This window comes from Trifolium pratense, linkage group LG6, assembly GCF_020283565.1.
Source record: "Trifolium pratense cultivar HEN17-A07 linkage group LG6, ARS_RC_1.1, whole genome shotgun sequence".
NCBI classification, from domain to species: domain Eukaryota; kingdom Viridiplantae; phylum Streptophyta; class Magnoliopsida; order Fabales; family Fabaceae; genus Trifolium; species Trifolium pratense.
In genome coordinates, this window is record NC_060064.1 from 30,949,576 (window position 1) to 30,975,124 (window position 25,549).

The following is a 25,549-nucleotide window of genomic DNA, read 5'->3' on the forward strand; positions in this document are numbered from 1 at the left end:
TCTTATGAATTAGATATTCATTCTTTCGATCCATATTTCATAACAATTCTCAAAATTAAAAGGAAAATGTTATGTTAACACATTTATTTGACAAAAATACAACAAATATACTTTTTTTGATTTTTTATGAGTGGAAAGATAGTTCTGTTAATTTTGTGTCTCAAAATTTGTGTTTGAATTAGACACCTTTAAAATTAAAATCATGTAGAAGTGGTATTGATGGAGTAAAGTACTCTTTTAACTACCATGCATCTGCACACCGACACGACACACATATGTATGTATATATAACGAAAAAAGAACAAGTCAATTAGTTTTCTTTTTAACACAACAAGTCAACTAGTTGAATATGTCATGTTTGATAATATATTAAGAATAAGTTATACCCTTTCTAGGAAACCCGAAGTCTTGTATTATTGACACATCTTTTGCATATAAATAGAAATGTTTCATAAAGCATATATTAATACAAAAAGTATACAAAGCTACTAGCTAAATTTGAGTTTTCTAACTGTGCCGGGTTTCGAACCAAGTAACCTCTCGGAAAACAGGCAAGCTACTAGCTAAATTTTGATCACTCATATTTAACAAAAGTCACAATCGATACATACACTATAGTGCTATATGGATCACCAACACACATTACAATTGAATGGTTCAAAATTACCTTCATTCATGTGCAGTGGTTGCAAAGAGCTAGGTTTTGGATCTAGTTACAACTGTGAAAACAACAGTTGCAATTACATCCTCCATAAAGAATGTGTAGAACATGTTGAACATGCTGTTCATCCATTTTTCAAAAATTGCAATTTCGAGTTTCGTGAGAAAGCAGAGGAAGGTGGATTTTGTGATGCTTGTGGAAAAGATTTGTTAGGATTTTACTACCATTCAAAAAAAGGTTTTTTCAACCGTTTGTTCGGAGGAACAAGATATTCTCTACATCCTTGTTGTTTGAATCTCGAAGAAAATATTTTGAATGATGATGGAAACGTGATAATGACATTGTCTCATGAAGTTCCATCAGATTGTTATCATTGTAAGCAAAAGCATGTTGTGAGAAACCAATTTGAAGGTTGGTCATATGTTGTTAATTCTGATGGACAGTCTTGTGTTCATGTTTCATGTTTCAAGGATATGATTCTTGAAAATTTGAAAAAAAGATCAAAAAGAGGGAGAATGCGTTCTTTCATGAAATTTACCGGCAAGTTAGTGGTGAACATAGTGATCGATTTAATTACAGGAGATATTACTAATTCTATCTCTACCATTGTGGAAGCCCTCGCTAGCTCAAGTGATTAATAAGTTTTTTTATGACGGATCGTTCGGGGAGAACTTGTGTTATATTCTTGGTAGAACACTTCTTAGCCAAAAAAAATTAAATGAATCTCATTATATCATGTGAATGTCATATAATTTATTGAGAATATATATGAATCTCAATTGATGGTAGATGTTTTTTAATTATTTTAACTTTTTAAATAAAAGTGTGTTATAGATTCTTTTGTTAGCATTTCTTTTTGTAGTCTTTTTTAGTGTGGTTGTATAGTATGGTGTCTAACTTGTAGTCGTGTTTTGGGATTAATATATGCAATAGCAAGTTTTCACATAATTTTCATACTTATTTAAATTTGGGTCATTATATTCATAAATCGAAGTACATATTGACGTTATTATAAAATTATTCAAAACGATCTCAACCGTACATTTTAGATGGGATGATTTTGATGCAAAACTGCGTGAAAACTATGAAAAATACGAGAGAATCTATTTTGCGTGTTTGTGTTTTGCTTTGGATTTTAACTATTGATTGTATTGTGCTGACATGAGACTTGTATTCTTTTTTAATATAATTTTTATTTTGTTTTAAAGTCTTTTTTAGGTGAGATCTACTCTAGTTCTTGATAATTTTGGGATATTTTCCTAACAATCAATAAGAGCAAGCCACATAATTAGATTTGTATGTGGTACCTACAACTAATTTGTAATCAACTTAATTTTATTTCACATACATATAACTTGTTCTTATTGATTGATGAGTAAATACCCGCAAATTATCAAGAAATAAATTAAAAAAAAAACCTTTTTTTTAATATAATTTTTATTAACCATTAAAGAAAAACTGAATTTTTAAATGTATTGTCAGAACCCAAACGATGCATATGGGTGAATACTTTCTTATGAAATTCATAAAACTAACAGATTGTCTAATTCATCTTTATAAAATTGGTTTATAATAATTATTGTTTGAGTTTTCTTGGTTTGGAGAGTAATTGTTTGGCTGTCTTGGTTTTGAGAGTAATTTGAAAGTTATTACGTTCATTATTTTTCAGATCGGGGGCAGTCTTGAAGTGGGGGATCTCATATAATGTATCGTTTAATTTGTTTTACTCCTAGTGGCTTCAAAAAAACAAGTCAATTTTGGTTACATAAATTGCATAGTTTAATAAAATGTATGAATGAAGTGAAGTGAAGGGTTCATTGTTAATGCAAGATAAGCATTGCATATTGGATATTTATGTGTGTTTGTTTATGCTATGGATTCCTTAATCAACATGCACCCACTTGCTTGTGCTATTTAGTCAACTGAATGTTCCCATGGTAGTGCTAATTATGTAGCTTATTGCATGTTGTAGTAAAGAATGCGTCCAGTTGCTTTTCCTAGTTTTAGTTTTAGGAAACAAATTGTTTGTTGTAACTGCGTTAACACAATATAGCAACCATCCGATTTAAATGAATTAGTCATGATTATTTTGATACAAATGTATATTAACCATCTAATGTAAAATTGATGAACAAGAATGATTACTGTGTAGTTTATTTACTGCAAAAAAATCCTGATCCGTAGTTTTACTATCGTTCAAGTTTTTAGTCATTCATTATTGATGGCAGGCCCGTTCACCTTTAGTAATTTATTACAACCATATGTCTTTATTCAATTGTGAATTGTGATGTCAACATATCTCATAAAAATGTCAATGTAGAAAAATTTGAAAATGTCACAGTACGTAGAAAGGGTCAACTCTATAGGAAATGCATAAGTCGTGTATTATTAACACAATTTTTGCATATAATAGAAATGTTTCATAAAACATCTTAATACTACAATTAATAGTATATTAGGGTTAGCACGGACCCGCGACCAGACTCGAAATCGATATAATTGACAATACATTGAAGCATTCGATCATGTGCGGGTCGGGTCCCAGGTCAACAATTGCGAAAAATCGTGCATGTACGGTTGCATACATGCGGGTGCGGCTCTCTAATTTTTTTTCCTTCTCACCCTCTCTCAATCTCATATACTCTTCGTTTTGTTGTTTTTATTCATCTTTGATATAGGAGAGAAATGTTATATAGTACAAGCTTAATTATAACTAGACGATTACCCGTGCGATGTACGGGTTTTATGCGTTGTTTTATACTATAACATAAAAAATTTATTTGTATAGGTAGTAAATCTAAAATAAAAAAGTAAGTATTATCAAAATAATAATAACAATAGAAGTTATCTAAATGTGATATAGATATTAAATATGTGTTAATTATTTATACACTACATTTGAAGTCACCTTGGTATATTCTTCATTAACATTGGTTAGCAATATCTTTAATTCATTCTTTAAAATAACTCTAGAAATACCAACATATAATTGACCATTGAAAAAAATTGATGTTGGAACATAATAAGGTTTTTATGTATTATAAATTTCATTTGAAGATTCTGAGTTGGATAAACTACTTCATTATCAAATCGGTCATTTATATTTATTTGAAACATATTGAGGTAAAGATAAACCAACTTAACCGCGTACTCAAAATTGAATATGATAAAAATCATGAACAGCATACAAACCATCAGTAAATTTTATTTTATCTATTTTTTTTTTATTAACACTTCAAATTGATTTTTATTTGGATCAACCAAAAGAATGTGACGATGAATTTGCGTACCAAAATCATTCGTAAGACCATCTCCAATGGTGTAGTTCCTATTAGGTACTCATGGTACTTATTAGGTACTACCATTGGAGCACAACACATTTTAGTACCTAATAGGTACCACTTCTAATATAAGAACTCTCTCTCTCTTCTTTTTATGGGACCCACTTTATTTAATATATTCAAAAAAAATTAATTTGGCAATATTATTTTAAATTAAATTTCAAATTTTAATGATGTGGAGTTATTGATGGGACCAATTTTAGAACTTTGTAAGAAATGCTCCATTGGAGAGGTTGAGTACCTATTAGGTACTATTATTAAAAAAATAATAAATTGATGATGTGTCTATGTGGGACCATTTAAGTACTCAAAAATGGAGTGCTCCATTGTGGATGCTCTAAATAGTCTTGACAATCCACCAACTAATTATATACACAAAGATTGAACAAAAGATTATTAGTAAAAGCATTACCTATTATGAACCAAAAATAATAAAATACACAAAATAATAAAATGAAGAAAAAAAATTAAAATGAATACTAACCCAAAAGAATAATAATAATAATAATAATAATAATAATAATAATAATAATAATAATAATAATAATAATAATAATAATAATAATAATAATAATAATAATAATAATAAAAATAATAACATTTAGTACCTCACATTAAATGAATGTAAGTGGGTGATATTGCTAAATGAAAGGTTTTCATCGGTTTAAGTAGGTGATGTGGATTACGGTTTAGATAGTAAATTGGACAACTATCTAGGATTTATATATATAGATATCTTGATAAAGGAGCTGTAAAAGATATTCTAATATATTCTAGATGTATTTTGATTTATACTTCTCTTCTTTTTTAACAATCTATCATTTGTTGCATTGTGTACGAGGTATTGAATTATTTGAAAATTAGGATTTTTTGGATAATAGAGTTTTAGATGTAAATAAAATTTCAATCTAATCCTTAATGACCGACTCGTTTTACCCGCCACCTGAACGACCGACACCCGAACAAATCGTAGATATAAACCGCCAGAATTGGGTCCAAATTAAATGGTTACAATTTTCATCGATTTGATGATTTTCGACCTAATTCTATAGTGCTATACACATCCATATATGGATCATCAACACATGTTAACACATGACTATCCACAATTATTTCCGTGTATTTTTCTCAACTCATAACATTGCAACAAACATAATTCCACAAGTTAAACTAATAAGATGATTTCAATTTTGTCCAAGTATAAAAAATAAGAGGGGCATATCCATGAATTCACCACACATAACTTGTGTCAACTTTTCAATTTTTTTACATAAACTTCTACATTAACCAAGTATTTCAAACAACTACCCAAATTTTAACACATGACTACTGTTTATTTTTTCTTGTTGTGCTTATCATGTTATTTTTTTCAACTCATAACATTACAACAAACATAATTCCACAACTTAATTAAACTACTAATAATATGATTTTAGTTTTGTCTAAGTCTAGAATCATGAAATTAAGTTAAGAAAATCAATATTAAATATATTCACGAATTAGAATCTCCAATTTATACCCTAAATCATGCATATCAAATAACCATAAGCAAAAGGGAAATTAAAATTAGAATCTTTTGAAGAATAAGGAGAAGAGCAGAATCAAAAGGAATAATAAACTAACTTTGAATCAGATGAATGAGTTCAACGTAGTAGGATTTATGATTTCGTCGAAGAGAGGGGACGATTGTGTTATGGTTTTGTCGCAGAGAGGGAGAAGGAATTTTGCAGAGAGGGAGAAGCTTGAGCTGAGATGGTGATGGCGATTTGCATAGTGTGAGAACGGTGTTTTGGTGGTGTGGAAGAGAGAAGGAAAAAAAATAGAATATAAAAACTAAAAAGAAGTATTCACACGTGGGAGGTTTCTTAATTGGCAAATTAACCAATATACCCTTTTGTGTTATATATTTGTTGGAGAATTTGTGTCTGGATAACATTTATGGTTTGGAAATGAGATAAAGAAAGGAAACAAGCAGAAGCTACATGGTTCTATTCTCTATCATTTCATCAATTAGCTTGTGCCCCGTCGGGGGCAATCCGCCCTACCTATCCTTAATTTGTGAAAGATATAAATATTTTGTGAAAGATATAAAGAGTATCTGCCAAGGCGCCCATTGACCAGCCCTAGAAACGGGCAAAAGCTGGTAAATAGGCCCCAAAAAACTAAGAATAATTTTATTTTTCCTTCGAAAAGGACAAATAGAAGTCATTGGTCAATTTCGAGACATGATAGCAAAAATCTGATAGAAATAACTAAACTAATCTTAGAGAGATTCCGAAACCATCTGAAAATTAACAGATTGTCTAATTCATCTTTACAAAATTGGCTTGTAATAATTGTTGTTTGAGTTTTCTTGGTTTGGAGAGTAATTGTAATTGGCTGTATGGTTTTGAGAGTAATTTGAAAGTTATTACGTTCTTTATTTTTCAGATCGGGGGCAGTCTTGAAGTGGGGGATCTCATATAATGTATCGTTTAATTTGTTTTACTCCTAGTGGCTTCAAAAAAATAAGTCAATTTTGGTTACATAAATTGCATAGTTTAATAAAATGTATGAATGAAGTGAAGGGTTCATTGTTAATGCAAGATAAGCATGCATGTTGGATATTTATGTGTGTTTGTTTATGCTATGGATTCCTTAATCAACATGCACCCACTTGCTTGTGTTTAGTCAACTGAATGTTCCCATGGTAGTGCCGTCCAGTTGCTTTTCCTAGTTTTAGTTTTAGGAAATAAATTGTATGTTGTAACTGCGTTAACACAGTTAGTATAGCAATCATCCGATTTAAATGAATTATTTTGATACAAATGTATATTAACTATCTAATGTAAAATTGATGAACAAGAATGATTATTGAAACCGACCGAACAATTGCGAAAAAGCGTGCATGTACGGTTGAATTATTTGAAAATTAGGATTTTTTGGATAATAGAGTTTTAGATGTAAATAAAATTTCAATCTAATCCTTAATGACCAACTCGTTCTACCCGCCACCCGAACGACCCGACACCCGAACAAATCGTAGATATAAACCGCCGGAATTGGGTCCAAATTAAATGGTTACGATTTTCAACCGATGCTCGGGCCTATAGTATGCTACAATTACTATATATGGTTTCACGTGACCATCGAAGTCTTGCTCGTGTGTATAACAAAAAAAGAACCGGTCAATTAGTTGAATATGTCATGTTTATTAATATGTTGAAATTGTTAATATATATTAAGATTAAGCTATACTCTTTTCTAGGAAACCCACAACTCTTAATATTCACACACTTTTTGCGTATAAATAGAAATGTTTCAGAAATCATCTTAATACAAAAAGTATACAAAGCTACTAGCTAAATCTTGATCACTCATATTTAACAAAAGTCACAACAGATACATACACATACACTATAGTGCTATACACATCCATATATATGGATCATCAACACACATTACAATTAAATGGTTCAGAATTACCTTCATTCATGTGCAGTGGTTGCAAAGAGCAAGGTGCTGGAACTAGTTACATCTGTGAATACAGCAATTGCAATTACATCCTCCATAAAGAATGTGCAGAATCTGTTAAACATGCCGTTCATCCATTTTTCAAAAATTGCAATTTTGAGTTGTATGAAAAAGCAGAAGAAGGTGGATTTTGTGATGCCTGTGGAAAAGATCTGTTAGGTTTTTACTATGCTAGTTCCATAACGGGATGTGCTCTACATCCTTGTTGTTTGAATCTTAAAGAAAACATTTTGAATGATGATGGAAATGTAATAATGACATTGTCTCATGAAGTTCCATCAGATTGTGTCCATTGTAAGCAAAAGCATGTTGTGAGAAACCAATTTGAAGGTTGGTCATATGTTTTTAATTCTGATGGAAAGTCTTGTGTTCATGTTTCGTGTTTCAAGGATATGATTCCTGAAAATTTGAAAAAAAGGCCAAGAAGGAGGAGAATGCGTTCTTTCATGAAATTTACCGGCAAGTTAGTGGTGAACATAGCGATCGATTTAATTACAGGAGATATTACTAATTCTATCTCTACCATTGTGGAAGCCCTTGCTCGCTCAAATGGTTAATGAGTTTTCAGATAATGTATTGTTCAGGAGAACTCGAGTTACATTCTTGGTGGGAACACTTCTTATATGGATTTCAATTGATGGAACATGTTTTTTATTTTAACTTTTTAAGTAAAAGAGTGATATAGATTCTTGTTAGCATTTCTTTTTGTATTTACTGTGGCTGTAGAATGGTGTCTAACTTGTAGTCGTGTTTTTGGATCAATATATATCGAAGTGTAGATTGATGCTGATATAAAATTATTCAAAATGATTTCACCTGTACATTTTAGATTGGATGGTCTTGATGCAAAACTGCGTGAAAACTGTGGGAAAAAGTACAACAGAGAATCTATTTTGCGTGATTTCTGTGTTTTGCTTTGGATTTTAACTATCGATTGTATTAATGTGGTGACAGGAGACGTGTATTCTTTTTTAATACAATTTTCATTTTGTTTTACAGACTTTTTTAAGTGAGGTTCACTCTACATTCCTTGATAATTTGAAGTATTTGTCCAACAACCAAAAAAAGCAAGTTATATAAGGATTTGTATGTGGTTCCCACAATTAATTTATAACCAACTTTTATTTTAAATGCATACTTGTTCTCATTGATTGATGGATAACTACTTCAACCTACCTCTATAACCTTAGCCAGCTGAGTGATTCACTAAACTGTTTGTTAATAAAGGATTTAAATAGCTTCCGCCATGATTAAGAATTTTATAATTTAATTTGCAAACAAAAGTAAATTTGGAACTTTCGGTTAAGGATCTAAATAGATATCTGTAGGGCTGATAGTATGATATACGTGTCCGCTCAATTAGATAAATACGATATCTATATCCTTTGTATATCTGTGTGGGTATTTGCTAAGCGGATAATCCAAGGATTTTGAGGGATCCGTAGATATTTACAAATATCCATGAATAATAATTTTTCTAAAAAAAATTGTGATTCTTGTAAAGATTTTTTATTTTAATTACTTGAAATTTGTTTCTTTTTTTCTAAAGAATAAGATTATTAACACATACTCCCTTCGTTTCAAATTACTTGTCGTTTTAGAAAGAAAACAAACAAAAAATTAACAAAGTGTATTTTTGCACCATATCTTCCTATTATACCCTTATTTTAATTCACCAATAATTTTTTTTTTCACACACTTTCTCTTTTCAATAAATTTAATATATTATATACTAAAAAAAATATGTTATGTACCAAAAAAAACTTTAGTTTTCCAAATATATATTAAAACGACAAGTAATTTGAAACGGATGGAGTAATAATATTCATATATTTCACTTTCAATTTAACAACAAAAGTCAATACATTTATTTTCCTTCTTTTCACAAAAATATAATGAACTTTTATAGGAAAAAAATGTAAAATTCAAATCATACGAAAATTAAATTTAGGGTTTTCACTTCAAAATGTAATTACATTTCAATTATAATTTCCAAATGAGCAAGCAATCCCCAGAAGAACAAAGATAAAAAATGATATTGAAGTAACCTAACCAATACACACATATAGTAACTAAGACCAATTCCCATCAAATTTCCTGTTTCCCAACAACAACAAAATCAATTCTCAGCTTCACACAATAAGATTATATCAATTAATTAGAAAATCATGAAGATTGAGTAGTATGGATTATACTCATTGTTTCAGTGGAGGGGGGATGTACGAAAGTAGAGACGATCTCTAGAGTGGAGAGGATCGCCAGAACAACGATGGTACATAGCTGAATAGGGTTTTGTCGTCCGTCGTTATTTTATCTTCCTACCATTGTTTTCTCATACTTTTGAAAGAATTGGGAAAAGTAATTAACAATGCTAGCGAAAAGAAAGGCATATAGAAACAGTAAATAAATAAATAAAATTAATATTTAAATATACGAATTTTTCGTGGGTAACTAAAATTTTATTTTTTGGATATGGCTTTGCTGTGGATAATAACGACCTGGAACCCCACCCCCCCCCCCCCCCCCCCCCCCCCCCCCCCCCCCCCCCCCTCGTCCGTCTATTTTCTTGATAATGTTATAAGGGTTCTATATATCAAAAATCGAAGAAGAAATAAAAAACAAAGATGAGACACAAATCAAGATCCAATAAAAAGTTTCCATATCAAATAAAGAAAAAAGAAAAGTGTTTGGAAATGAGAAAGAAAAGTATTTTGCAGGGGTATAACGCTATTTATAAAAAAAAAAAAAATGTATGAATGAATTAGTGAAAAGTGTTCATTGTTAATGCAAGATCAGCATGCATGTTGGTTATTGATGTGGGTTAGTTTATGATATAGATTCCTTAATCAACATGCGCCCACTTGCTTGTGCTATTTAGTCAACTGAATGCTCCCAATTGCTACTTCTAATTATGTAGGTTATTGCATGTTAAGAAAGTGATTAATTCATCTTGAAGTTTTGTTTTGTTTGATCCTAGGTAGTTAGTTGGTTAGTCTAACTACCAAAAGTTGTTAGGAATTAGTTTAGGCCTAAGGGATGAGCTGGCTTGTTACACAAGCCAGCCTATATAAAGTGCAACTAGTGCATTATATTGTAATTCAATTTTTGGCCCATTAAGGATGAATAAAATTTCTATTTTTCTCTAAGCTTTCATGTTCAGTTGTTAATCAATTCATCAAGAAACTTGTTCATCTTGTATATAGCAGTTTTCTGCAAAACTGCTAGTTTGCCCAAGGTCAAGCCTGCGTGCCTGCTGAGCTTGCCTGCAATCCATCCTCTGAAGTGCAACAGAGTCAGAGGCAACACAACCTCTGAACCGTGCATCCTCTGAACCAAGCAAACTCTTGCTTCTGCTGCGCCAACAATTGGCATCAAGAGCCTGGTTCAATCACAGGTAACAAGAGTGAATTGTGAAGGAATCAAGTGGAGAAACACAAAGTGAGCTGTGTAGATTGATTTCTTGAAAATTCAAGATGAACACCCAAGGTTTTGGTACAAACATTCTGATTCTTGATGGAAAGAATTGGGATAGATGGAGTGCAGTGATGAAATCCTTATTTGGAGCACAAGAGTGTCTTGAGGTAGTGGTGAATGGATACGATGAGTTGGGAGCAAATCCAACCAATGATCAGAGAAATACCTACAAAGAAAACAAGAAAAAAGACTGCAAGGCTTTGTTCTATATCCAGCAGAATTGTGATGCACAGCATTTTGAAAAGATTTCAAAATCAACTAAGTCCAAAGAAGCTTGGGATATACTCGAGGGTTACCACGATGGTGGAACCAAGGTCAAGAAGGTGAAATTGCAGGCCTTTAGGAGGCAATATGAGTCTATGGTGATGGAAGAGGATCAAAAAGTAAGTGATTTCTTCTCAAAACTTCTTGCACTTGTACATCAAATGCAAAACTGTGGAGAGATTGTCACTGATGAAATGGTAGTAGAGAAAGTGCTTAGATCCTTAACTCCAAACTTTGATAATGTGGTAATAGCTATAGAGTATGTGAAAGATACAGCTACTATGAAAATTGAAGAATTACAAAGTGCTTTGGAAGCACATGAGATTAAAGTTCTCAGTAGAGGTTCAGAAAAGAAAGAACAACAAGCCTTGCAAGCTCAAACCAACAAGAAAGAAGATAATGGCAAGAACTACAAAAAGAAAGGCAAAGATAAACCAAAGTGGCTTAAAGATCAGAGTTCAAAAACTGATGACAAAGCTGAATCCTCTAAAGGAGGAGGTTTTGCCAAAGGTAAAAACAAAAAGAAGAACTTTGATAAAAGCAAGGTGAAATGCTACAATTGTGAGAAGCTTGGCCATTTTGCAGATGAGTGTTGGTACAAGAAAGATCAACAAGAGGCTAATGTTGCAGAAGAAAGTGATGTAAAGTCAGTCTTGATGATGGCTACTATAGGGGATGAGTGTGAGAAGAATGAAGAATGGTTTCTTGATTCAGGGTGTTCAAATCATATGACACCACATAGAGAGTGGTTAACCAATTTTGATGCAAGCAAAAGGTCTAGTATAAAACTAGCAGATGGGAGAAAACTTGCTGCTGAAGGTATTGGTAACATAGTGATCAAAAGTAAGAAGGGAGGTAAAGTGATCATCTCTGAAGTGTTATTTGTCCCTGATATGAATTGCAATTTACTCAGTTTAGGTCAATTGGTGCAAAGAGGGTTCTCTGTAAGCATGGAGGACAATGCACTGAAGCTGTTTGACAAAATGAAGAACTTGGTTCTGATGTGCAGCTTGTCAAACAACAGAACCTACAGGTGTAAAATCTCAAGTGTAGATATGATGTGCATGTCTACCACAGTGATTGATGAGGTTGAAGCACTTTGGCACAAAAGGTATGGACACTTGAACTATAGAAGCCTCAGTGATTTAAATTCTAAGGAATTGGTGTATGGCCTGCCTAAGTTTAAGACTAAGAAGTCCATATGTGAGATATGTGTGAAGAGTAAGCACAGTAGAAAACCTTTTGTAGCTGAAATGCCCAAGAGAGCTAGTGGTGTATTGCAAGTGATTCATAGTGACATCTGTGGTCCATTTGAAGCTGCATCATTAGGGGGAAGCAAGTATTTCATCACATTTGTTGATGAATACAGCAGAATGATCTGGTTATACACTTTGAAGCTAAAGAGTGAAGCTTTAGAAGTATTCAAGAAGTTTAAAGTCTTAATTGAAAAGGAAAGTGAGAAAGCAATTAAGATTCTGAGAACAGATGGTGGTGGAGAGTACACCTCAAGAGAGTTTGAGAACTTCTGTACTAATCAAGGCATTACACATGAAGTTACTGCTCCATACACACCACAGCACAATGGACTAGCTGAAAGAAGAAACAGAACATTGTTAGATATGGCAAGAAGCATGATCAAGCAGAAGAATTTGCCACACAAGTTCTGGGGTGAAGCAGTACTTACTGCAGCCTACATTCTGAACAAATGTCCAACTAAGAAACTGAAAGTTGTGCCAGAGGAAGCTTGGTGTGGGAGGAAGCCAAGTGTGAAACACCTCAAGGTTTTTGGCTCATTATGCTATAAACATGTACCAGATGCTAGAAGAACCAAACTTGAGGATAAAAGTGAAATAATGATACTCATAGGATATCATCCAACTGGTGCCTACAAGCTATACAATCCAGTTACTCAGAAGGTTCACATTAGCAGAGATGTAATTGTGAATGAAGAAGAGAAATGGAAATGGGAGAAGGAACCAGTGTACAATAGTGATTTGCAGTCAACTTTCATCTATCCAAGTTCAAGTGATGAATCTGATGGAGGTGATGAAGGTGAACCTGCTGCTGAAACTATTCAGAATCAAGGTACTGATAGTGATGGTAATATGAATTTATCAAGTGATGATGATGATAGAATTCATATGATTGCAAGGACTCAAAGAACCAAACGTGTACCAGCTAGATTGAATGATTGTGAAGTTACTCAAGACAATGCAGTGAATGATGAGGGTGATCTCATTCACTTTGCATTACTAGCTGATTCTGAACCATTGAACTACAGAGATGCTTTGAAAAGTAATGTGTGGAAGAGGGCAATGGAAGAAGAGCTGAAGTCAATTGAGAAAAATCAGACTTGGAAGCTAGTTGACTTGCCAGACAAGAAAAAGAAAATTGATGTGAAATGGGTGTTCAAAGTGAAATTGAACCCTGATGGCACAATTTCAAAGCATAAAGCAAGGTTAGTTGCTAGAGGATTCTTACAGAAACATGGAATTGACTACAATGAAGTGTTTGCACCAGTTGCTAGAATAGAGACTGTGAGGTTGGTTGTAGCATTGGCCTGTAAAAACAAATGGAGCCTGTACCATCTGGATGTGAAATCAGCATTTCTGAATGGTCCACTTGATGAGGAAGTGTATGTGTCACAGCCTCCAGGTTTTGAAATAAAAGGAAAAGAATCAATGGTGTATAAGCTGTATAAGGCACTATATGGCTTGAAACAGGCTCCTAGAGCATGGAACAAAAGGATTGATGACTTTCTGATTCAGATAGGGTTTAAAAAGTGTGCTGCTGAGTTTGGTGTATATGTACATTGCCCTAAAGATGAAGATATAGTCATAATCTGCTTGTATGTTGATGACTTGCTCATAACTGGAAGTAGAATTGCAGAAATTGCAAAAGTGAAAGATAAGCTCAAAAGTGAATTTGAAATGTCTGATCTTGGTGAACTTTCATTCTTTCTAGGAATGGAATTTATGAGAAGAGGAGATGGTATAGTAATGCACCAGCAGAAGTATATTGGTGAATTGCTTGAAAAATTTGAAATGGAAAGCTGCAATCCATTATCAAATCCATCAGAAACAAATACAAAAATTGATGAGTGCTCAGATGAAGAGAAGGTTGATCCAACTGTGTTCAGACAAATAGTTGGCTCATTGAGGTATGTGTGCAACAGTAGGCCTGATATATGCTATGCTGTGAGTGTTATCAGCAGATTTATGCATGATCCAAGGAAGTCACACATGATAGCTGCCAAGAGAATCCTCAGATATCTCAAAGGTACTCTGGAAATTGGCTTGCTATTCCCTATTGGTACAAACAGTGCAGGGAGTACTTTGATAGGGTATTCTGACAGTGATTGGTGTGGAGACATAACTGATAGGAGGAGCACATCAGGGTATGTTTTCAAGTTCAATAATGCTGCAATCTCTTGGTGTACAAAGAAACAAGCTGTGACTGCTCTCTCATCTTGTGAAGCTGAGTATATAGCAGGCACCTTTGCAGCATGTCAAGCAATTTGGTTGAATTCAGTGATGATAGAAATCAAGTGTGAACCAGTGAAGCCTCTAATCCTAAGGATTGATAACAAGTCTGCTATAAGTCTTGCTAAAAATCCAATTTCACATGGCAGGAGCAAGCACATTGCTACCAGATTTCATTTCATTAGGGAACAAGTGACAAATGGAATGATTGAAGTGCAGTATTGTCCAACTGAAGTACAGCTTGCAGATGGTTTTACAAAGGCTGTGAAGCTTGACAGGTTTGAGTTTTTGAGGAGGAGCTTAGGACTGGTTGTTTACAATTCAAGCATGAATTAAGGAGGAGTGTTAAGAAAGTGATTAATTCATCTTGAAGTTTTGTTTTGTTTGATCCTAGGTAGTTAGTTGGTTAGTCTAACTACCAAAAGTTGTTAGGAATTAGTTTAGGCCTAAGGGATGAGCTGGCTTGTTACACAAGCCAGCCTATATAAAGTGCAACTAGTGCATTATATTGTAATTCAATTTTTGGCCCATTAAGGATGAATAAAATTTCTATTTTTCTCTAAGCTTTCATGTTCAGTTGTTAATCAATTCATCAAGAAACTTGTTCATCTTGTATATAGCAGTTTTCTGCAAAACTGCTAGTTTGCCCAAGGTCAAGCCTGCGTGCCTGCTGAGCTTGCCTGCAATCCATCCTCTGAAGTGCAACAGAGTCAGAGGCAACACAACCTCTGAACCGTGCATCCTCTGAACCAAGCAAACTCTTGCTTCTGCTGCGCCAACAAATGCAAGATCAGCATGCATGTTGGTTATTGATGTGGGTTAGTTTATGATATAGATTCCTTAATCAACATGCGCCCACTTGCTTGTGCTATTTAGTCAACTGAATGCTCCCAATTGCTACTTCTAATTATGTAGGTTATTGCATGTTGGATATTTGTTTGGAATAACAAATGCGCCCAGTTACTTTTCCTAGTTGTAGTTTTAGGAAACAAATTGTCTATTGTAAATGTGTCACACTTATCGTAGCAAATGTATATTAACCGTCTAATGTAAAATTATTATTGCGTAGTTTATTTACCGCAACAAATTCTGATCTGTAGTTTTTCCATTGTTTAAATTTTCGGTCATTCATTATTGATGGTAGGCCGTTTATAGCTTTAGTAATTTATTACAACCATATGTCTTTATTAAGTTGTGAGTCAACATCTAATAAAAATGTCAATGTAGAAAAAGTTGAAAATGTCAAAGTAGAAGGGTCAACTATAAGAAATGCATAAGTCATGTATTCTTGATACACTTTTTTGCATATAAATAGAAATGTTTCAGAAAGCATCTTAATACAAAAAGTATACAAAGCTATACTAGCTAAATCTTGATCACTCATATTTAACAAAAGTCACAACAGATACATACACATACACTATAGTGCTATACACATCCATATATATGGATCATCATCAACACACATTACAATTAAATGGTTCAAAATTACCTTCATTCATGTGCAGTGGTTGCAAAGAGCAAGGTTCTGGATCTAGTTACATTTGTGAAAACAGAAATTGCAGTTACATCCTCCATAAAGAATGTGCAGAACGTGTTATACCAACCGTTCATCCATTTTTTAAAAATTACAATTTTGAGTTTCATGATCAGAACGATAAAATAGAAGAAGTTGGATTTTGTAATGCTTGTGGAAAAGATCTGTTAGGTTTTTTCTATGTTTGTTCGAAAACAGGATATGCTCTCCATCCTTGTTGTTTGAATCTGCAACATATCATTTCGCATTGCGATGGAAAAGTGATAATGAAATTGTGTCATGAAGTTCCATCAGATTGTTTTAAATGTAATCAAAGGCAAGTTAGGAACCAATTTGAAGGGTGGTCATATGTATTTGATTCTGATTCTTCCGATGGAAAGTCGTGTATTCATGTGTCTTGCTACAAGAATATGATTCTTGAGTGTTTGAATAGTAATGGAGAAACTACGACTAGATCAAAAAGGAAAATAATGCGCTCTTTCATGAAATCTACCGGAAAGGTAGCAATAAGCATGGTGATTGGTACCATTGTGAAAGCCGTTTTTTCAACGTGATAATGACATTGTCTCATGAAGTTCCATTAGAGTGTGTTCATTGTATCGGGTGATGATGATCGTGCTTTCGAGGGGTTTTAGTTTGTTGGTAGTGTGTGTCTTCTTGTTTCCTAGTAGTTTTATTTTGTTTTCTTGTCCGTTAATTTGTTTTGTTCTAATGGAGTGTACTTTTTGTACCTTATTGATTTCCTGAACTTTTTGTTGTACTTTTTTCGTTTTCTATATTTAGCAAAACCCTTTATATATGATATACTTTTCATTAAAAAAAAAATTGTTAAATATTGTAAGCAAAACCATCTATCAAAAAAATTTCCTAGCTAATTTGCAACTAATATAAAGAATATTCTAGCTAGTTCCAATTAAAACCTAGTTAAATAATGATCAAAAGTTTGTGTTTCCTAACTAAATCAATTGATATTGTCACAACGATTTCAAAATAAATCACTAGCTAGTAGCTACATATTCGTAGCGATTTCGCAGCCAAATTCAAGCTTCTTTTTTTTTTACAAAATGTTATAACTATAAAATGCCAATTATGAAGCCATGCCCAAAACCAAGCTAATTATAAATTAATTATCATCCATTAAAAAATCGAAAAAAGCTAAATTAAATGTGCATATATACATTCATTACATCTTATTACAAGCAAATGAACCAAAATACCCTTAAAATAAATTAAATTTTCAATCTATAAATCTGTTTCTCACTTTCTCCTCCATTCTCCTTCTCGTTAAAACCTTCGTACTGTCGTGACCGTCTCCCAAACCGGCCTCGTCATTGTGGTCGTTCATCTACGCCGCTCAAATATTCGTCACGTTCCTCCATCCCCACTGCTTAAACTCAATCTAAAAGGTAAGTTTTCGAGTTACCAATTCGTGATTATGCGATTTACCTGAGTTTGATTGTGAATTTGCTGCAGGTTCCTTATGAAATTATGTTGATTTTGAGTTCCAATTTTGATTTTGTTTTTTATGATAAGCTCCAATTCGATTTGTATTTTGATTTTCTAGGTTCAAAAATTGTCAGTGTTATTAATTCAATTCACGTATTATTCTATTTAAATTGAGTTTACATAAGTTAAAGTAAACTGAGTTTACATACACCATAAGATTATGTAAACTCAATTTACATAACCTAATGTAAACTGAGTTTACATACGTTCAATTTTAGACAACCTTATGTAAACTTAATTAACGTGAATACATGTAAACTAAGTTTACAGAAGGTTATGTAAATTGAATTAACGTTAACTTTTATACCACATGTAAGTGGGAACTAAGTTAATTTACTGAAGGTTATGTGAACTGAGATTAATTAGGTTATTTTTCCTTCCAAAAGAACAAAGAGAAAGTCATCAAATTAGATTTAGGAAACAAATTGATATAGGTTTAGGCTTAATTGCAATTTTGACCCCCAAGTTTCACAATTGTGCGATTTTGGTCCCCCAAGTTTCAATTGTGCGATTTTAAACCCTTAAGTTTGACAATTGTGAGATCTTGGCCCCCCAAGATTCAATTGTGCGATTTTGGCTCCCCATGTTTACCCCCTTTTGCATTTGTTAGCCCCTTGTTGACTTTTTGACTAAAAATTGCTTATGTGGCATTTTTTTAAAAGGTTTAATCATTATTGTTTTTTAAAAAACAGTTTATAAATTTTTTAAATAAAATATATTTTTATAACAAATTAAAATTAAAAATATGTTTTAAAATTAAAAAAAAATGTATTAAATCTTTTTAATAAAAGGTTGAATAATTATTTTTAAAAAAAAGAAGTTTATAAAGTTTTAAAAATAATTCAAAATAATTATTTTTTTATGAACTAATTTTTTAATTAATTTTTAAAACTTTGTAAACTGTTTTTTTAAACAATTATTCAACCTTTTATTAAAAAAAATAGATTTTTTCAACTTTAAAACTAACTTTATTTTTTTAATTTTAAAATGTCACATGAGTAATTTTTAGTTAAAAAGGTCAACGGGGACTAGTAAATGCAAAAGGGTGTAAACTTGGGGCCAAAATCGCACAATTAAAACTTGGGAGGCCAAAATCGCACAATTGTCAAACTTAGGGAGTTAAAATCGCACAATTGAAATTTAGGGGACAAAAATCGCACAATTTGAAACATGGGGCAAAAACTGCAATTAAGCCATTGGTTTATTGATGTGGATGTTTGCAGCAAATTTAATTGAGTAATGGAGCAATTGAAGGCATTGAAATTGTTGGTATAATTGTATCTATTTCTGCTCCCTTATAAACTTTAGAATTTTTCATATTTTTAGGGAAGGAAATTGTTGTGCTGATAAGCTTGCAAATTTTAGTTTAACGTCTCGGGAAGATCACTGGTGGGATAATGTTCCTAGTTTTATTGGTGATGACTTTTTTCGCAATAGGACAGCTTTGCCTTCTTATAGATTCAATTGATTGTTTTGCTTGGGTTTTGGCCTAGTCCCCCCAATGTTCAATTGCTTTGTTTCAATAAATTTTTATGTGTGGTGCTGCAAATGATTGGTGGTGCTTGGGGTGCCAACATAGTTGGGATGTCAAGTTTCTACAACTGATGCATTTGCACTACACTAGTCTTTATCTAAAAAAAAAGAAGGCATTGAAATTGAGTTCATTAATTATAATACAGGTATAATTTTCATGTATTGTTGTAGTTATTTGGATTTGTTTTTCTTAGATTGTTTCGTAGAATTTTTTTTTTTTTTTTTTTTGAAAACTTGGTGTCCGGCCTTATGACCGACTAATCTAAGGGGACCACCGCCCACCGCCCACTTGTTTCGTAGAAATTATGCTCACGTTAGCACAATTTACCCTCATTATTCAATTTAAGATGTCATTATATGTCATATATAATTGTTTGATAAAACTCCAATTCATTAGAATATTGGCATTGCTGTTGTTTGAACTTGAGGATTGAAGATGGTTATTGCGATCAGGAAAACGTTGGTCACCTTAATGTGTTAGACTTACAGGTATGTATCGATTCATTCGAGATTACATGTGCAGTTTAATTTGGCATATGTTAATGACTAAGACGGGACTCAAAACAAACACCGTACGTTGAATCTGGATTGAAGAAAATCTGCAAATCTGAACAAAAGAAATATCGTACTAAGACGGAACTCAAAACAAACACCGTACAAAACGAGACTCAAAACAAACACCGTACCAAGACGGAAAGTCAAACAAACCAGACAAATAAATCACAAAGACGAAAAACTAGAACAAACTCAAGATGAATATACGTGAAAATCACTTATTTAAGTAAAAACGTAATTAAAAAAGATCAAGAAATTGATCCAAAATCACCCCTCTCTAATGGATGAACAAAAAAAATAAGCAACAAAAATTAGGTTTTTTTGAGCGACGGCTGAGAAAAGAGGCGTTTCTCACTCTAAAATTTCAGGAAATGAGATCTAACATAGTAATTGGAGGAATTGGATCGAAATAATTACTACTAAACTTGAGCTCAAATCGGCCAACATTCAGGAACAAATAAGATTAAAAGAATCAAAGCCTAAAATTTCATATTCTACCAAAATACATAATCCAAGAAACAAAACAAACAGCTCCAACATTATACACGAGGAAGTTGAAATAACTAAATTGATCGATAAGAATCAGAATCACTTTATTAACCAATCTTGAACTTGTTCATTGCAGATTGAAATGTGCTCTTAATCTCCCTCAAACTGTCCACAAACACAAATGTATCATTATTCTCTTTTCCATCAATCAATTATTTTCTCTTATCCAAAGCATTCATTGATCTAACCTTCTCCATATGCTTCATGTCTTCAGACTTGAAGTGCTCAGCTTCCTTTATCATTCTTTCAATTTCTTCGCATGACAATCTTCCATTTTCATTCGTTATTGTAATATCTTCCTTATTACCACTGCTTTCTTCCTCAGCAGAGACGTTTAATATACCATCGGCATCTATAGTAAAGCATACCTGGAAAGGAAGATCACGAGGTGCACGAGGAACATACAACTTAAACAAACCAAGCAGGTTGTTCTCACTCGCAATCACACTCTCACCCTCATAAACCTTAATTCCGACAACAGATTGGTAATCTTTAACTGTTAAATAGTTTTTTGTCTTCTTAACAGGAATGGAGGTATTTCTAGGAATCATCACACTCATAGTATCTTCATACGTTAAGACACCAAGTGACAAAGGTGTAACATCTTGTAGCACCAAGTTTGGAACATTCTTAACGTCTTCACTTAGCAAAGCAGCCTGAACAGCTGCTCCATAAGCAACAGCTTCATCCGGATTGATGCTACTGCACAGTTCCTTCCCTTCAAAAAATTCATGCAATAGCTGCTGCACTTTGGGAATCCTAGAAGATCCACCAACAAGTACAACATCATCTATACTACTTTTGTCCATCTTTGCATCACTAAAACAACTCTTAACAATCTCCAAACATTTTTCAAAGAGATCCATGTTCAGTTGCTCAAACTTGGCTCGACTGACTGACAAAGCGAAGTCAATTCCCTGGTATAGAGCGTCTATGTCAATCATAGCCTCAATATCAAATGACAATGTCCTTTTAGCCTTCTCAGAAGCAGTTCTCAACCTCCTAAGGGCCTTCGCATTCCCACTGATGTCCTCTGTATGCTTCCTCTTAAATTCCTTAACTAAATAGTTCACCATTCTGTTATCAAAGTCCTCTCCACCAAGATGTGTATCTCCTGATGTGGCCTTTACTTCAAAGCTATCGCCCTTAAGTGTAAGAAGAGACACATCAAAAGTGCCACCACCAAGATCAAAGATGAAGACATTTCGTTTTTCAACATTACTTTCTCTCTTCTGAAGGCCATATGCAAGTGCAGCAGCAGTAGGCTCATTGATTATCCGCATTACATTAAGTCCAGCAATAGCACCGGCATCTTTTGTAGCTTTTCGTTGAGAATCGTTGAAATAAGCAGGCACGGTAATAACTGCATTCTTGATTGATGACTCCAAAAACTTCTCTGCAATTTCACGCATCTTTGTGAGGACAATAGAAGAGATTTCCTCAGCACAAAGGCGTTTTTCCTCACCCTTATACTGAACAATAATCTGAGGGTTGTCATCGGTACCAGCAACAACCTTAAATGGCCACAACTGTATATCATCCTGAATAACAGAATCACTATATTTCCTTCCAATCAACCTCTTTGCATCTGGAGCAAAATAAACGTTTGTTTTTTTTCGTATAAGAACACAGTAGAAACTATAAAATTGAAATTAATTTACAAACCATGCAGAAAATGAGAAGATCAATTACCAAAAATAGTGTTGTCCGGGTTTCGAGCGGCTTGATTTTTAGCAGCATCACCAATCAACCTTAGATCAGTAGTGAAAGCAACAAAAGAAGGTGTTATTCGGTTACCTTGATCATTGTGAATGATCTCTGCACGATTGTTTTGGCCCTGCCAAACTGCTACACATGAATAGGTTGTGCCAAGGTCAATTCCAATAGCAGGTCCTTTGTATTTTTTGGCCATTCTTTTTCAGGTGAACTAATATTGCTGCTTCTGATTCACAATCACACTGTAATTAGAAGATAAATAAATAGATATAGTTTCTGAATACTTTAGCTCTGGCTGGTTTTTAATAGATATAGATATATGTGGAATAAGAATAAGATAATGGAATAAGATATCTGTGGAATAAAATGCTACTAATAAGGCCGTATGCATTTATTTATTTATTTATTTATTACAATGAACATCTTCCTAGCATGTTCGAATAAACGGTGGAAATTAATAGTCTTCGTATGCATTAGTTGTTTTCATTTGTTTTGTTAACTAGTGCATACACAGTTGTCAAACACGGAAGATTTTATTTTTTTTACGCATAAAATTTAAATTAATAATTGAAGAATTTGTAAATAAATAATTAGTATATGAAATTCTATGAGATTTATTTGATATTTCATTTATAAATATAAACAATATATAATCTCACATACTATTTCGAAAAAAATATATAATCTCACATACTATTTCGAAAAAAATATATAATCTCACATAAATATGAGATGGGTCATGCTAAATTGTTAAGCATACCAAAAAATAAAATAAAAAATAAAATTAATATTGAAAAAACAACTTTTAATATTTTTGAGGTATTAAATACACATATTTTGAGACAAAATTTCTATTCTTAAATGTTTAACCAGTGTCGGGTACTGTTTAGCATTTTCGATAAGAGATTTATATAATTATCTTGTTTCAATAGGCTTAAATAATAGTAATACAAACAATGAAAAAAAAAGACATAACCACAACAAAACCGAGTTATTAACAAAATCATGTACCGGTTTGAGATATTGATATAGTTAATGATTTTTTAAAAAATATTCATAAATCAGATAGTATTTATTTAAAAGTTTCTTATAAAGTCATAAACTAAATTAATATTTTTTTTTCTTTTCTTTTCCATTTCTCTTCCTAGTTTAAGTTCCCCTCACAACTTTAGTGCGTAATTGTCCTGAAATTTACTTTCTCTCACACACACACACACACACAGATATATATATATATATATATATATATATATATATATATATATATATATATATATATATATATATATATATATATATATATATATATAATTTTTCCTGTCACTATTATAAACAATATTGATTTATTTTATTCATACTATGGACTGCATATCTTACGTTTTCTATTTATTAAAAAAAATTAAATTTACTTTTAAGGAGGATTTCTAACCGTCTAAAAAAAAGTCAAATTTACTTTTATACTGTAATACTCCAGTAGTAACCAAATATATCATTTTTTCTATTTATTAAAAAAAATAACTTTTAAGGAGGATTTCTAACCGTCTAAAAAAAAGTCAAATTTACTTTTATACTGTAATAGTAGTACTAGTAACCAAATGTCAAGCAGCCAAACACGTACTGAGTCAAATTAAATGTAGACCCAATAATAATGATCTTTGAATTCAACGGTTGGATTGAAGAAATTTCTATATACTCCAAATATCCCCGGTACCTTTTTATACTTACTCCAAATATTAGCATTTGATCTTAATATTATTTGACGGTTGTCATTAATAATAATAACTCAATAATAACTCTTACGGTGGAGAATTTTTACTCTTCTCTCTTTTTATACTTACTCCAAATATTAGTCTTTGATCTTAATATTATTTGACGGTTGTGATTAATAATAATAACTCTTACGGTGGAGAATTTTTACTCTTCTCTCTAATTGTATTCTCTCGTATTCTTTCTTTCAATGTCTTTGAACGATGTCCATCTTTTCCCAATTTCATTGCCATGAATTCAACCGGGGAATAAAATTGATCGATGGCCATCTCTTTCAATGAAGCTGAATTTTCAGCGATAGTCTTTGCTATCGGATATTTTGATCTTATAATTTATTTTAAAGTTATTTAAAATAATTTTATATATTGTTTTAAATGAATTAATAGTATTATTGATGATTTGTTAAATGTGCTTTTTCACTTTAGTTAAAGACACGTTTTCCTCATAACTTAATTGAGTTGCCCTTTATATTTGGTTCAAAGCCCGTAACTTAATCAGGTTGACCTTTATTTTTCGTTCAGAGTCGGTAACTTAATCAGGTTGACCTTTATTTTTGGTTCAGAGCCCGTAAATTAATCAGGTTAACCTTTACTTTTTGTTCAGAGCCCGTAAATTAATCAGGTTGACCTTTACTTTTGGTTCAGAGCCCGTAACTTAATCAGGTTGACCTTTATTTTTGGTTCAGAGCCCGTAACTTAATCAGGTTGACCTTTACTTTTGGTTCAGAGCCCGTAAATTAATCAGGTTGACCTTTATTTTTGGTCATAATCATAACATGCGGTTAACCTTTATACGAATTAACACGAACACTTTCAATTACAAACCTAATATGCAGTTAACCTTTATATAAATTAACATTGACATATCGAAAACAATAGGATGATTTTTTTCATTTTGACAACCACGAGCGTCTTGGCGCTATTTGTGTGGCATCGCCCTAGCACTTAGTGCTTTTCAATACATGGCCATAGAGCTTAGGTCGCCATTTAACTTTGCGACTTTAACTTGGTTGTATATTTGAACACTTTGATTTATCATATCCACTTATAGTCCTGCATTATGATCAACATCAATGAATAAAAATAAAAACCATATATGAACAAATTAATTTTCCCAATCGAGATTTTAAAAGAATAAATTTCAAATGTGACATTATAACATATACTTCGAGTATCCGCACTAAAAACAGGTCGGCCCATAATAAGTCTCATATATTTATATACTCATTAGTTATTGAAACGTGACATGTATGATTAATTTTAATTAAGGACAAGCGAAACAAATAAAAATGTGGTGTATATAAGCACATGATTAGAACCGATAAATTAATCAATCATGTTAGAACCGATAACATATATAAACACACAAATAACATATTATCAAAATAGAAAGAGTGAGAAATATACGATTAAATGGTAAGCTGCACTAAAAGAACATTAACACCTGGATTGGGCATCGCCTAGCAAGAAAAACAATTACGTTTTGGCACGGCGAGACTGAGTTCCATTGTGGTGGTCATCGCAGAATATGCTTCAACCTGGAATATTAGTTGGCAACTTCTATCTCGCCGAGTGGTATGCAATGACCAATTGCTTGTTTTTTTATGATCATCTCTTGAAAGAGTGTTGCTCTCAAAGTATTTTGAACATAT

At 32.5% G+C, this 25,549-nt stretch overlaps 3 protein-coding genes across 4 annotated transcripts; 2 read left to right on the forward strand and 1 right to left on the reverse strand.

Annotated features, from left to right (window-relative positions):
• Nucleotides 1–548: 548 nt before the first annotated feature.
• LOC123891478 lies at nt 549–1,616 on the forward strand. The gene has a single exon (XM_045941351.1). It carries the CDS (start codon nt 625–627, stop codon nt 1,297–1,299), a length of 675 nt encoding a protein of 224 aa, XP_045797307.1. The 5' UTR covers nt 549–624; the 3' UTR covers nt 1,300–1,616.
• Nucleotides 1,617–7,343: 5,727 nt separating this feature from the next.
• Nucleotides 7,344–8,245, forward strand: LOC123891479. Its single transcript, XM_045941352.1, has one exon. It carries the CDS (start codon nt 7,425–7,427, stop codon nt 8,070–8,072), a length of 648 nt encoding a protein of 215 aa, XP_045797308.1. The 5' UTR covers nt 7,344–7,424; the 3' UTR covers nt 8,073–8,245.
• Nucleotides 8,246–20,329: 12,084 nt separating this feature from the next.
• On the reverse strand, nt 20,330–22,560 carry LOC123891484 (heat shock cognate 70 kDa protein-like). 2 transcript variants are annotated; one of them, XM_045941357.1, is made up of 3 exons: nt 22,108–22,492; nt 21,553–22,003; nt 20,330–21,504 (listed from the first exon to the last, which is right to left on the reverse strand). In XM_045941357.1, exons 1-3 carry the CDS (start codon nt 22,325–22,327, stop codon nt 20,568–20,570), a joined length of 1,608 nt encoding a protein of 535 aa, XP_045797313.1. In that variant the 5' UTR covers nt 22,328–22,492; the 3' UTR covers nt 20,330–20,567. The 2 variants fall into 2 exon arrangements, with proteins under 2 accessions (XP_045797313.1, XP_045797312.1); XM_045941356.1 differs by having other exon boundaries at nt 20,330–22,003; nt 22,108–22,560.
• Between the last annotated feature and the right edge of the window lie 2,989 nt (nt 22,561–25,549).